This window comes from Camelus bactrianus, chromosome 12, assembly GCF_048773025.1.
Source record: "Camelus bactrianus isolate YW-2024 breed Bactrian camel chromosome 12, ASM4877302v1, whole genome shotgun sequence".
Taxonomy (NCBI): domain Eukaryota; kingdom Metazoa; phylum Chordata; class Mammalia; order Artiodactyla; family Camelidae; genus Camelus; species Camelus bactrianus.
This window is the reverse complement of record NC_133550.1, coordinates 59,869,028-59,884,477: the sequence shown is the minus strand read 5'-3', so window position 1 is coordinate 59,884,477 and position 15,450 is coordinate 59,869,028. Positions and strand designations below refer to the sequence as shown.

Sequence of the window (15,450 nt, the reverse complement as noted above, 5' to 3'; positions counted from 1 at the left end):
CAAATGTTTTCAAGGTTCATTCATGTTGTAGCATATATCAGTACTTTGTTCCTTTTAATAGCTGAGTAATATTTGTATATACCATAATTTATTCATTCATTGATGGACAGTTGTGTTGTTTCCAGCCTCTGGCTGTTTTGCATAGTGTGTACAAGAATTTGTATGAAGGCCTGTTTTTAATTCTTTGGGGAATATACCTAGGAGTGGAATTGCTAGGCTGTGTGGTAGTTCTGTATTTAACTTTTTGAGGAACTGCCAAACTATTTTCTGTAGCAGCTGCACCATTTTATATTCTTACCAGCAATGTACAAGGGTTTGTCAATTTATTTTTAATGAGGAACACAGTAAGATGGGGAATGTGGAGAGAAAATATGTGTAGCCTTTGAGTTTATTAGAGCTTTGTATCTCAGATTTTGCCTGATGGACTTATTAAATATTTAGCATCATTTCAGCACCAAGAATGAAATTTAGCTCAGGGAAATGTATCTAATCTATTTTAAGTGGTGAACAGACTACAAAGTGAAGATCAGAGAAGTGAAAGAAGGGAAATTTAAATAGACTGTAAAATTCCTTGAGGGCAAAGGCTCTGTTCATCTTTGTATCCTTTGTGCTTAATAAAATGCTTGGCGTATCATAGGTTGATTGGGGGTCCCCAGGACTACTCTGGTTCCAGTAGTTTGCTAGGATTTACAGAATTCAGTGTATAGACGTACTCATGGCTGTAATTTATAACAGAGAAAGGATACAAAGCAAAATCACCAAGGAGAAAAGTGCATGGGGTGCAGTCTGGGAGAAATCAGGCTCGATTTTACAGGACTTCTCCCCCAACAGCGGCACAGAGGCTGTGCTGATTCCCTCCAGCCAGTTGTGGCAGTGTTGTCTACCGGTGAAGCTCATTAGAGACGTAGTGCTGAAATTTTTCTTTTTTTGGCTGTGGATAGGAAGGGTTGTTCACATAGGTACCCTCTGCTTAGCACAAACCCAAATTCTAGACGCCCAGAAGGAAAGCAGGTGTCCAGCATAAATTGTATTGTTACACAATTCAGGCACAATGAGCCACTCTTACCAGCTCTGGGACTAGAACCCTCATGAAATCTAAGTTCCCAGGCACCAGTCAAGGCCAACCTCACAAGCTGCTCTTTCTGAGACTGGCAGCCAGGACTTCTTTGTTCATTCTTTTCCGATATGTAGATGTTTAGTTCTTTAAAAAGGGTTGCTAGGTTCTGTGAAGAAAAAAATAAATGCCATAGTAGGGAGTCAGCAGGGACTAGAGTTTTGGACAGACCTGGATTTGCATTATTGTTGACAGACTGCATAGTTTTCTGAGCCTCAGTTTTCTTACTGTTGAGAGGTATGTTACAGAGTTTTAGTGAGAATACCAAATAATAATGTATGGAAAACATGAAGCATTAAGTCTGTCCTGTATAAAGTAAGTGGCTATAATAAGCATTTTGTTTCAGCTCATCTGTACCAGTCTGGGTCCAATCAGGAGAAAGAGACTACAAAGTAATTTAGACAGGGAATTTAATTTAAAGAATTATTTGCTATAACAGAAGATTGAAATAATAAGGGATTGGCTTGTAAGAAGTACAGAGAACTCTAAGGAATAGCAGATGTAATATAATAGATATAGTGTAATAATATGATTGATACATGGTAAAATCATTGATATAAAATTAATTTATAATAGAACTTTCCCTAGGTCTGAGATAGTGACCCCCAAAAGAGCTGTCTCTTTAAAAAAAAAAAGACAGGGTGTTTGGAGTGGAAGTGGTGAATGTAACAAAGAACTATTGTCACTTTCTTGATGGGAGGTGGGATGAATTACTCTGTGTTTTATTTTATTTTATTGTAGCATCAAGTTTAGTTGACCAGTTACAGTTGGGCCATATGTTGAAACTGTGTTGTTAGATACTGCCAGATTCATATCCCTTATATGCCTCCATCTTATCTTTGAACCTAAAGATTTGGATGCAAAATGATGTCCTGTGGTCACTTTGCAGTGCCTTTTCTTGACCCAAAGGTACTTGTTGCTTGCGTTGGTTTTTGCATGTAATAGCATATGAAACTTAGGTACATCTTCAGTTCCTGTGGTGTTCTCTCCCATGTCCTGATTCAAAAGTAGGCTTACTACTTGAAAAACAGTAACTTGGGCTGCAAAACAAGGTAGTGAAATACCCTGGGAAACTTGATTTGCTTTCCCCCCCCCCCCCCCCAGCCAGTGTGATCTAAATCAATCTTTGCCTCCATTGTTAAATGTGTATAAGATAATGTGAAATGAATTTTCAGCTGAAAGAAGGTCAGTGAAAAATCTGGGCTTGTACCATTGTCCAGGCTTTGTTTGTTAGAGGACAGCTTCATTCTTAATTTTCTTTGCTTCCTTTTACTTTCCTATCCCCAAATTGCATGGTGGCAAGAATTTATTTTGTCCCATTCTCAGTATTTTTCTTCCCTTTCCATTTTGTGAAATGGCTTTGATTTTGTTAGACACAGAAGAAAGACAATAGGATGGGTTAAAAAAATTTTTTTTCTAATTGCTTGGTGTAATTTCCTTGTGCATTTCCATTTCCTGCTCCTAGAAAATGTGCATCAGTGATAGAAGCCAGTATGAAATACTCTTGTAATAAATCTCTATGCTGAACATATGATTCAGTGGGTGAAACCAGGGGAGATTGGCACAGTGGTGTCTTCCTTAGGCTCCTCAGTTAGTGTTTTACTGATCATTGCTTAGAATTTATAGCTAGTATGTTATATCACTACTATATTTCTGTACTGAAAGCAGGGCTTTTTGGGGATCTTAATTGTTAAGTCCTCTTAGCACCTCTTTTTTTACTATATTTTTAAAATGCTTAAGGAAACCGTTCTTTTCTGTTGTACCTCCCAGGTGCAGTATTCTGGGTAATTTTAATTTGGAATGGACAAATGTATTGGCTAATCATTTGGAAATAATGCTGATGATTTTTAGAATGCATTTAGAACAGTGGCTTTAAAATCCTTTGTATCTTTTCAACATGCATCAGTCCATCACAGTACAGGATCTTGTCCGCCAATAAGAGGTTAGAGGCTATTATCTACTCAGCCCCCACCCCCACTCCCACACTTTCAAAAGATCTTCCGGAGTCCTGTAATTTTTGTAGATGTTAGTTATGTTATCAGTCACATTATCTTGTAATTATTACAACTCGGAGCTCCTCAAAGGCAGGGCTACCAGCACTGTGCTTGTTGTAAAGCAGTTGTTCAGTCCGTTTTTACTGAATGAATGAATGAAGGATTCTCCTGCTTAAATGGGTTTTTCAAACATAGGTGCAATGGGAGCATATAAGCAGCCGTGAAGAATACACAAGTAAGGTAATATTTTTCTTCACTTCTTTCCATGTGCATTGCATGTGCTCCGTCCATCAGAGCTGCTCTGTTTGACAATTACTTAAGGCTGTTACTGTTTCACATATTCACTTACCAGAAGTTTCTAAACAGGTTTAATTGTAGTAAAATTCTATGGTTAGTATTTTATTTCTTACACATTCTTTTTGTTTTTGAGCAACATCTGTGCCTAGGCAGAGTCAGTTTCTAAGTCTTTCAGTTTTACTGGGTCAGTGACTCTTGCTTATAGCAGTATAACTGCTCCAGCCTTGCTTGTTTGGAGTCTTAACAGGTCTCGTTTCTATCCCATCTGCTCCATTAGCTTGCCTTGTAATTTTGTCTTTGCTTTAAATATCAGTAATTATTTTTACACTGATTAAAAACTCACATTTTTAAGATCTGCACATTTTTAGACAATTGTAATCATCTGACCAGGACCAGTACCAGTTTGTTCTCGTTGTCATGAAGTAGCAGAAGTACTGGGTATAGAGTTAAAAGACCCAAGTCTGAAGGCAGTGCAGCTATCATTAGCTATTTGGCCTTGAGCAAATCACTTAATCTTTCTGAAATTCAGTTTTGTCATCTGTAAAATGAGGGTTATAAAACCTATTTTCTGCATTATGAAGACTAAATAAGATTATGTAAAGGTGTTTTTGTACATTATAAAACATTATGAAACACTGGCACTAGGGACTTCTTTGGTTCTTTTTAATATTCCAAGTAATACATGAATTTTACATTTTATAAAATTCAAACAGTTCACATAAAGCATAGCCTCTCAACCTTCCACAAATTTTATTCTCCCTAGAGGTAACCACTGTTAAAAGCTTGTTGTGTATTCTTCTCGATCTTCTCTATGCATTTGTTCACTTTTTAAATATGCAAGTAGAGATACCTCTTTTTGTATTGAGATTTAAAGGAATAGCGCACTGACCGTTCCACTGTCACTTAAAAGGACTTGAGATAGTTCATAGAGATTTTGCCTTTGAAAAAACGTGCAAAGAGGTTGTTGAAATAATGGAATCGTTAATAACACTATTTCCCTATTATTAATGGAGACTAAAATTGTAGTTTTTCACAGTTGCTAGCATGACTGCATTAGAAATCTTTGCACATGCTTCTTTGAGCACAAGTTTAGATGATTCTCTAGATAAACAGATCAGAGATATGAAATTATAAGAAACTATGTGTATTTTATATTTTAATAAGTATTGTCAAGTTGCTTTCCAAAAGAGTGGTCCTAATATACTTACATATTCCTACTCTTAGATGTGAAGATACGTATTTACTCTTCTTCTTGTCAATTTGTGATATTTTCATTTTCATGTTCGCCAGTTTCATGAGTGAAAAGTGATACCTCAAACCTAGAAGAATGTTCACAGGCAGCATGGTTTGTGAGTGCCAACTAAAAGCATAACTGGAAACAATTTAAATGTCTATTAACAGGAAAACAAGACAAATAACTTGTGACATATTTCTAAGATAAAATGCTAAGCAGTAGTCAAAATTAGTGAAATACAGTGATATGCATAAGTGGAGATAAATCTAGTATTGAGAGGAAAAGGAAATTGCTGTGCAATAGGATCCATTTCCATAAAATTCAAAAACATAACGATGTTAGTGCATTTTGAAGGGACAGGTATGTATAGGTGGTAGAATGAACGAGGAAAGCAAGCCTTTGTCATAAGCATAGGCCACTTTCCGAGCGGAGGCCATTTCTGAGGGCTGGAGGGTTCCAGATCGCCTCCTGTGAGAAACGGGGAAGAAGAGGGTCCTGGTCTGCTAAGGCAGACGGAGAGGTGAATGCCTTTCCTCTGGCACATCTCTGTGCAGCCTATTCTCTCTGTCTTTGCTCTTCAGGTTGTTTGAAATAGTGGCTTGTAGGAAGGTGATCTCTTTTTTTTTCTCCTTATAAGAAGTTCTCTGCATTGCTGAACTCAGTTATAGTTCTTGGGATATATATTCTTGGGATAGTCTCTGGGAGTGATGAATCTTTGTTAATTATGCTTTTGGGTGTTTTTGATTACTTTCTTAATCCTGTAATTCCTTTCTCAGACAATCTTGAAATAACTACTGTAAAGGAATAATATGGGATGGTTGTTAGAGAAGAGAATTTGATAAAATGGGAAGAACAGGGGCTTTGGAGTCCTGTAGACCTGGGTTGAAAGTTTTGACTTTCCCACATATTATCTGTGCTCTATTATCTCCTTCTCTTTATCACTTTGTCTTTCTCCTCCCTTCCATCCTGAAAGTATACCTGATTGGTGGCTCAGTATATAATGGTTATCATCTTTGTCATCATTATTCTTAAAATCTGTAGGGAATGGTGTTGAAGCAGATTTATAGACTCTAGAGCAAACAAGACACCTGAGAATTTCAGAAGGAGCCCTGTTCTTTTTGTTATGGTCTAAGCTGCATATGTCTCTCCTGTAAAAATTAGTGTGAAAATAACCATAGGTAATGTTGATTACCTATAATTATTATTTCTAAATAACACGTTTATTGACATATAAACCACAGACTGTAAATCTCACCCTTTTAAAATATCTTTAGTGGTTTTTAGTGTTTTATGGTCTTAAGCAAAATCATAGAGTTGTGCATCCATCATCACTATCTACTTCCAGATCATTTCTATCACCAAAAATAAAACCCAGTACCCACTAGTCATTCCTTTTAGTCCGTGAAGCTACTAATCTACTTTCTTTCTCTATGGATTTGCCCATTCTGAATATTTCATATAAATGGAATCGTATAATTTGTGGCCTTTTGTCTCTCATTTTCTTCACTTAGCATGATATTTTAAAAATTCATCCGTGTTGTATCAGTACTTTATACCTTTTTATTATCAAATAATATTCAGTTATGGATATACCATACCATGTTTATCCATTCATCAATTGATGGGCATTTGGATTATTTCTACTTCTTGGCTGTTATGAAAAAATTCTGCTATAAACATTCTTGTACAAGGTTTTATGTGGATGTATGTTTTCAGTTTTCTTGGTTATACCTAGTGTAGAATTGCTGGGTCACATGGTAACTGTTTTTTTGTTTTGTTTTGTTTTGTTTTAACATTTTGAGGAGGACTTCCAAACTGTTTTCAAAGTGTCTGTACCACTTTATGTTTCCAAGAGCAATGTTTGAGATTCCAGTTTCTCCACATCCTTATTAATACTTGTTATTGTCTGATTTTTTTATTATAACCGTCCTAGTGAGTATGAAGTGGTATCTCATTGTGGTTTTGATTTGCATTTCCCTGATAACCAGTCGTGTTGTGTATCTTTTCATGTGCTTAATGGCCATTTGTGTACCTTGTTTGGGGGAACTTTCTGTTCAAATCGTTTGCCCATTTGAAAATTTGGGTTGTCTTTTTAAGAGTTATTTTATATTCTGAATACAAGTCCCTTATCAGACATAGGATTTGCAAATATTTTCTCCCATTTTGTAGGTTGTCTTCTCATTTAATGGTGTCTTTTATCCTCCTAGCTTTTTTGAGACATAATTGGCATATAACATTGTGTAATTTTAAGGTGTACAACTTGTTGATTTGATACACTTAACATATTGCAAAGTGATTACCACTATAGCTTTAACTAACACCTGCATCATGTCACATAATTACCATTTATTTTTTGTGGTGAAAACATTTACGATCTACTCTAAGCAACTTTCAAGTATATAATACAGTATTATTAACTATAATCACTATGCTCTATATTAGAGCCTCAAAATTTATGGTGTCCTGTGAAGCACAAAAGTTTTAAATTTTGATGAAGTCTTATTTATCTGTTTTTCCTTTGTCGCTTGTGTTTTTGTAGTCATATTGAAGAAACTATTGCCTAGCCGAAGGTCATGAAAATGTACTCATGTGTTTTCTTCTAAGCATTTTACGATTTTAGGTTTATGATCTATTTTGAGTTAATTTTATATATGGTGTGATATAGAGTTCCAGCTTCATTCTGTTGAATGGGATAGCCAATTGTCCCAGCACCTTTTACTGAAACGATTATTCTTTCTTCCGTTGATTTTTCTTGGCATCCTTTTCAAAAATCAGTTGATCATAACTGTCAGGGTTTATTTCTGGGCTCTCAGTTGTACTTCAATGATCTGTATGTCTGTTCTTATGCAGTATTACACTGTCTTGATTATTGTAGCTTTGTAGTGTGAGTCCTTCAGCTTTGTTCCTCTTTCTCATGATCATTTTGGCACATATAATATTTAAAGGCAGTTATCTTTGGTGTGCTCTCTTTTGGGAAACGTAATTTATAAATGTCCAAAATAGAGTCTTAGGAATAAAAGAGGAGAACTTGGGCTGTCTAAGATTGAATCAGCAACGGAATGCCTAATAATTTCTGGTTATTGAACTTCATTTATTTACTTACACATTCTTTTGGGTGTCCACCATGTGTTAGACACTGTGCTAGACTGTTGGGAAACCATGATGAGAAAGACGTGGGGTCTCTGCAGGGGGCTTAGTTTGACTCCTGGCTTTCATGTTGTTGAACAGAATGTGGACTTTTGGTTATCAAAGATACAGAGATAATCAAAGCAGATGTACTGTTAGGTGGAAAGTTTACTCTCTTGTCATGTGTAAAAGTCCTACCAATGAAAATTCTTCTTATCCTATTATTCGGCTAGTATGAAAATAGAAGTGCATGTGGTTGGAAGAAGAGGATGAATATCTTTCAGATAGCTGTGTTGAGCACCTTGAAAGAAATTACAAAAGCGCAATGTTCTCATTTACATCTTTGTGTGTACATGTATCTCCTCCCACTTAAAAGTTCCCTTGAAGGCAAGGGCTTTGTTTTGTTCATCTTTCTTACTCTGTCAGTCATCAAAACAGTACTTTGAAAATATTAGGTATTCAGTATATGTTGACTGAATGATTAAATGAGTCAGGTAAGCCATTAATGAGTGCTCATATTATATAACCTTATACTAAATTAGGGTTTGCATAGCTTTTATTAGCGGTCATTCTTGCCCTCAAGGATCTGATTTAATGGTTAATGTGAAGATGAAGCATTCAGTATGATGCACCTTTACAAAAATAAGATTTATTAAGTTATAAATAATATGAAAAAGTAAGTTGCACAAATAACCTAGTAAATTTTAACACGTATGCGTATTAGGAGTCACTTGAGGCCACTGGATGATAAAGGGTGGTAGAGGAAGTCTTGTGCAGAGGTGGACTGTCATCTAGGCTTAAAAGAACTGAAGGAAAGCAGGTTGGTAGAGGGGAGGTGCTAAAACTTTTCCAGGTCAAGAGACAATTCTCAGTAGGGATTTTTGGAATGTGTGGAAGTTTGTGGTTGTCCTAGTGTTCAGGAGGGCCACTGGCTTTTATGAGAGGTTAGGGGCCGGAGATCCTAGAGTCCCACAGTGTGAAGTTAGGAATTGATCTGCCCTAAATCCCAGTTGCTCCCTGTTTGAGATACACTGAGAAGGAAACAGATGTGGATGTACAAGGAGGAACATAGTATTCCTGAGCAGATACTGGGTTTTGTTTGGTTTTGTTTTTTGCCATTGTAGATGCTAAGCTGAAAGATGCATATAGCTAGAGTGGAGTAGAGCAATGGAGTACCTTAGGAACTGGAGCAGGAATTTATATTTTATCAACTTGGATAATTTTGAGGATTATTAACATTTTCTTTTGTCTTATGGTTTTCTTTTGTCTTATGGTTTTCTTTTCTTTTCTTTCTCTTAGAACGAGCCTCTGACCCCAGGTTATCATGGATTCCCAGCACGGGACAGCCAGGTTGGTATAAGCTGTTTATAACTCAGATAGTGTGTGTGTGTGTGTGTGTGTGTGTGTGTGTGTGTGTGTGTGTGTGTGTGTGTGTGTGTGTGTGTGACACATGTATGTATGTTGTTGAACTTGTGGACGTTATAGGGGAAAGCCACTCAAGGACAGTGATAATTGCTTTTGTTTTTTCTTCTCCAGGCTATATGATAATTTTTTTAACCTGGTTTTCTTGGTGTCTCACAGTTCTCAATGCTGGTTTTGTCTCTTTATTCCCTGCCACGTAGCCCCTGCCTGCACAGAATTTTTTTTTTTTTATGAGTCCTTCCAATAATCTACAACAAGAAAATTCCATTCTTCTCCCTGGGAGGATTCAGCCTTATGGTTTTAATCAGAGAAGGCTTTCTGGAGAGAGGGAAGTTTCTGCTGCCTTTCTTTGTTTGATACGGAGGCTGGCTGGAAAAAGCCCAGGCCCTATATTGAATTAGAGCAAAACTGTTTCCTGCTGCAGCATCCTCAGTATTGTTTAGGTGAGTGTATAGAATGCCTTCCCTATCCTTTTGCTATTTGAAGATTGCAGCAGGTGAGGCTGATGCAGAGTTAGGGTAGAAGAACAGGTAAGGCTGCCTCAGAGAAATGGTGTGGCTTAAAACATCTAGCCTCTGAAATTTAACCCCTTGCTGTTTGGGGATATTGACTTCTTCAGGAGATTTAAGAGTAGCTCCTAGAAATATGTTTGAATTTCTATCCATCATTTGTATCTTTGAATGCCTATCCATCATTCCTTATAGGGTTGTCCCCAAAAAGCCACCATTATTAGGCTTGTCCAAGGGATATATGTCATCAGAGTGCTAAACCAAATGGTTGACATCATTCCTCTTTCCAGAACTTAATTAAATCTCATTAAAACCCCTGAAGCTGACTTTAAAAACTAGGATGGCCTCATAATCAATAGTCACCTATTTGGAGACCTTCCAGATTTGAGAATATTTGCTCAATTCTTGCACTTTTGGTGCTGGGTTGGCATCAGACTGTTCCCAGGTATGATATGGAGAAAAAGGCGAAGAGAAAGTGTTGTTCATCTCCGTGTTCATCCCCCAGTGGGATCGTTACTGTTAGAATTGAAGATTGTCCCTATGAAATTTTGGTGAAAGTTACGGTCATTTACCCCAAACCTAAAGAGAATATAGAGGGACTTTCTTTTTTTTCTTTCTGGTTTGGATCTTCCCTAGAACTTCTGTAAGCTGTAAAATTATGCCCTTTGGTAGTAGTTCTGTATCCTAGCATATATCAGAAAAAATACTATTGCCTGGAGATCTGGCCCCCAAAGGTTCTGACTGAGTGAGTCTAAGATTGGACTTAGCCATTCAAATATTTGGAAATTCCTACAGGTGATTTTGTTGTGCAGCCAAGATCAAGAACTACAATCCTATGGGCTGCTTTAAAAGGAGTGAGTGACATTTTCTGTTTCATCCTGTATTCTTCTCCTAGAATCCTTAAAACATAAGAGATCACGGTCAGTCTCTTAATCTAGTTTTGTATACTAATGAAAATATTTATTTATAAACTATTGCTTATCTCGGATATAGGCTTACTTTAAATATAGGAAGGTGGAAGTAATTGAAGTTAAGTGTGGGAATAGACTAAGTTTGAAAGAATCTGAAAGGGTAGTATATAATGCTGTGTTCTTCCTGTGGGAATTACAGCTCAATAAGGAACTAAGAAAAAGGAATTAAGGGGAATTTGTTAAAACTTGAAACTACTTTTTTCCCCCCTTCCTTTTGCAGCAGGGACCCATTTCTGTAGCCTGCACATTTATTACTCATCCTATCTCTGCTGTAGGCCTGGGCAGACCCTTTTGCCGTGTTTTAAAGCTGCTAATTTACTTTGAGGCACATTCTGATGGTGACAGGTTTATTTTAGTTTATTTTCTTGGGCTTTATTTTGTTTTTCTGTCTGGATCTTTGAATTAGAGACCTTAGTAGTGCAAATAGGCAAATATTGAATTGCTGCTTGTTATATTTAATGAAGGCGGAATCCAAATGAGTACCGCTAATTAATGCGGCTAACCTTGTGAACTCTAACTTTGTGCTCTGAGATTTGAGAGGCATTTATCAGTATGAAACACTGGTCACTGAGCAGCTCGAGCTGGGCAGGAACTGAACTTGTGATCTTTACATCTCCCCAGAGAGGTTTGGCTCAGCAAATGCAAGAACTGGAAAGTGGGGTGAAGGTGAATTTTAATTGCATGAATATTTGCTTTTCTTACTCATTTGCTGTTCCTTTCTAAGTAGATAGGAACCATCCCCAGACAGGATTTTTATCAGCATCTAATGGTGATTTTAAAAAGGATAAAAATGACAATCTTTTGACTGTTGCAGAACACTTTCATCAATATTTTCTCATTTCATCACCACCACATTTTGAAGTGGATAAGGCAAGTATTTCCTTTGGTAAGATAAGGAAGCCTGGCCACAGAGATGAAAGTGACTTATCCAAGGTAACAGTACAAGTTAGTAGCTGAATAAGCACTGAAATTTGTCCTCTATTTGTTGAGAGCCCTTTCCTCTGTACTGGGGATTCCTCACTCACCAAGGAACAATGTGGTGTGCAGCAATGCCTGCTCACTCTATTTATTTGTCATTGGGGGACTTCGTAGACGTGCTGAAGCTCAACTATAGATCTGGGAGTCCATGACCCCTGTTTAAGAATTACGACAACTAAGTTCCTTAGCACTGAGTGGACCAGCACTTCACTGTTATGGTGACCTTTGTCATCTTGTTCTGTATGCCCCCGGGCAACACATTTGAATTAAAAACCTATGAAGGAAAGGAGGGGGAAAAAACCACCTGCCACCTAGTAGAGGTTTTGCTTTTTTATGCAAGGTCACCTCAGCCTCCTCTCCCAATTAGTTAACAGGCTTTATGAGATGGCAATCCGTTGCTTTTATAAAGCACTCCAGGCACTTCACTGTGCGTGCTAATGTGGACTCTGTGTGGAAATGGGGGAGACGAACATTGTTCCAGATTAACAAGTGAGAACCAGCTCAGAAAGGCTGAATGTTTTATCAAAGCCATGCAGGATTTTAGGTCCATGATACAGTGCAGTGGTTTAGATTCCTAGCTGACCGTTTCTTTGTGGTTTATGTGCGTGTGCACGTGCCTGTGATAGAGTTCCCAAGTGTTGATTAAGGCTGGAATCTGTTGTGGGTTTGTAATATTTTCTAAATGAGAGTATATTTGTGAGCATTAGCTCTGGAGGTTTTATTCAGGAGGGACTTGGGAGGAGCAATCTGATTAGAAGGGGCCTTAGTTCTGCATAGCAAACTGTTTTTGCTAATACTGTTTGTTTATTTGGGATGGCTTTCAGGGGGCTCCTGGAAAGTACAGTGGGAGCCCTTGTATATCACCTCTTGGTGCCACAACTTTATGTCTGCTATAATTGGGGTGACTGTATAGTGTATCATTCAAGTTGGGGCACTTTTGAGAGTGAAAAGGGATGCTAATGTTGACACAGTCTCAGGCAAACCTTGATGAAATGGGTTGTATGGCCATCCTAGCTATGACTAAAGAGTACGGTGAATGTCCCCTTAACTGGTGTGATCAAGTTTGGGATATGGCGCAGTGCCTTGCCTAACACTTGACCTGTGGGAATGAAGCATTGCCATTCACATTTGAGATGAGAGCACAGACTCTTCGTTGGGTTCAGATGTAGAGTCAGCTGTGAAACTGGGAATATTTGTAAATTATAAAAGCGGATGTTTGTGAAGAATTTTGTAGTTTACAGTGTGTGTCTCCATGTATATTCAGTTTTGATCTTCACAGTAGCTCTGCTAGGAAGGTCAGGTTTTATTATCTCTATTTTGTAGATAAGAAAACCAAAGCAGAAATTTTTTAAATGAATTGCCCATTGTCATATAATTAGTAGCAGCACTAGACTTGAAGCCTGGATTTTCAGCCTCCATGTCTTGTATTTCCCTTTAGTGTTCATCTGTCAGTGTTCTCTCCTCTTTGAATGGGGATGTTCTCTTCCTAGTGTGGCAAAATAAGATATTACGGAATCTTTGGAGAATGTAACAGCACGTAAAGTCTTACATGACTTGGAGGTCCCTTAAATAACTACTTCTATCAAGTTTTCTTCCTGTTTTGTTTGTTAAAGTAGCTTATGGTCCACAACTCATTTTTTTTGTGAACTGTGAACTAGAATTATGATTATGATTATTTTTTGCTATTTATTTATTTATTTATTTTTTAAATTGAAGTATAATCAGTTTACAATGTTATGTCGATTTCTGGTGTACAGCACATTGCTTCAGTCATACATGAATATACATATATTCTTTTTTTTAGCTGTTTAGATTAGAGAGCACTGCCTTCCTGGGAGTGTCGAGAAGAACATGCCCATGAGAAGTGGAATAAGCTTTCCTATTATAATTTTGTATTTTTAAAATAAAGAAAAAATTAATGTCATGGTGTCAGACTCTGATTTTTTAAATGCTAGTCAGTGGCTTCTTAAAAAGTTTTTTCCTTAAATTTTCTAAAATTCTGTTGAAAAGCTATTATATGGACATGTTCAAGTGATTCCCATAAAATGGGAGTATCAGAGGAGATGTTTAAGTTGACAGATGTGACACAGACAATTAGAGATTTAAATTTGGAGTCGCAGCCTTACTTTTAATTTAGAGGATAGATTTTAAATGACCTAAGAGATTTTTTTTCCGTACAAGTTTCTTTTTTTTTTTTTCCTTCCTGAGAATTTAAAAAATTTCTCTTTTTCTAACCAGTTATCTTTTTTTTAAATCCCTGGAATGGACTTTCTTTTTGTCCTTTCCTTTTGCAAAGAACTTTCAGGGCTTTTAATTACTTTGATTGGGAGCTGTGGACATTAGCAAATGCATTTTCTGTCATACTCATTTGGTTGGTGGCAAAGACATGATGGCATCATAATCATAGTCCACAGTGCTGACTGGCATAATGTTGTCAAGGTTCATCCATGTTGGAGCATGTGTCAGTATTTCTTTTTTTGGTGGAATAATGTCCCATTGTGTGGATATAGGAGTATTTTTACATGAGCCTACTGCCTACCTCTGAAATTCCGTCTCCTACCCTTGTCTTACCATTAGCTTCAGTCTCGTTGGGCATCTTTTTCCATTTTTGAGCTCATCAAGCTTGATCTTAGCTTCAGGCCTGTGGAATCACTGTCTTGTCCACCTTCAAATCTGCAGTGCTCTTGACCCAGATAGTCACTTTCTCATTCAGCTCACAGGGACAAAGTTTGCCCCTCAGAGAAGCCTTCCCTGACCACACCAATCTAAAGTTGTGCAGATACACAACCTGACCATTCAGTCTTATCATCTAATCTCCAATTATTATATGAAATTATCTAGTGTGTGTACTTTAATGTCTGTCTCTCCCACGAAAATAAAAGTTCAGTGCAAGCTGTGACTTTGCTTAGAGCAAAGCCTGACATGTAGGAGGAGATCAATAAGTATTTGTTGAGTGAATAAATGAAAGCGATCCCCAGTTTAATGTGAAGCTTTTAAAGGTTTTAAGCAGGGAAGTGACATGATCCGTTTTACATTTTTAAAACAACATTGTGGCTGCTGTAAAGAATGCATTTTCAGAGGGCCAGAAAAAAAAAAGTGCAACCTTAAAACTGTCTAGGCAGCAACCTTATCATTTGCTGTGTTTAACGTCAGTTCCAGCTAGTACTTAATGAGAAATTTTATCCCACCGCCCTCTCCCTGTTGGAGACTGGATTAAAATGACAGGTTCAGAAATAAAATGTTTCATATCTCTTTTTATTTCTCAAAACTGATAATTTTTTTACTGGCCCTTTTTCAACTGAAAATACTTATGCTTTACTTTTAAATTACAGAAAGTATGCAGTTGCTTTCTTCTTCCTACTGAGTTATCTAGAACCCCACTTTCAGCCTTCATGCAAGATTTATTCAGATGGTTGCTTCTCTTCAATATCTGACACCAGGTCACCCATTGGTGGTTTGGGTCCTTCTGTGGTGTTGCCTTACACCCTCTAGTGGATGAAGGGCTGGTAAATGCTGCAGCATCTAGGCTTCTCATAGCACTTTTCTCAAACTATGAATCAGCTTCAGACTTACTACTGCATTTTAGACTATTCCATTCTGCAGATAGTTCGTAAGCTTTTTCCTTCTAGAAAAGACAATGTTATTTCTTTTGCTGCTTACTGCCATGCACCTAAATAACATGCTTATTCTGATATTTCTTGATTTATCAATATTAGACTTTATCCTTTGGCTTCCTACTGTTGGAAATGAGAAGTTAACAATTTTTTTTCTAACTTTTCTGCATTCTTTTTAATTGAAGTATAGT

General features: G+C 37.2%; 1 protein-coding gene across 17 annotated transcripts in view; it reads left to right on the top strand.

Moving 5' to 3' along the window:
- Window positions 1–15,450, top strand: part of RBFOX2 (RNA binding fox-1 homolog 2) — a 239,445-nt gene that overhangs the window by 63,816 nt on the left and 160,179 nt on the right. For all 17 annotated transcript variants that reach the window (XR_012510891.1, XR_012510893.1, XR_012510892.1 and 14 more), the window contains exon 2: window positions 9,065–9,115. Coding sequence is in view for 13 of the 17 variants with exons in the window: in XM_074375455.1 (XP_074231556.1) it covers window positions 9,065–9,115 (51 nt within the window). In the remaining 4 variants the exon portion in view is untranslated. The remainder of the gene's footprint in view (window positions 1–9,064; window positions 9,116–15,450) is intronic.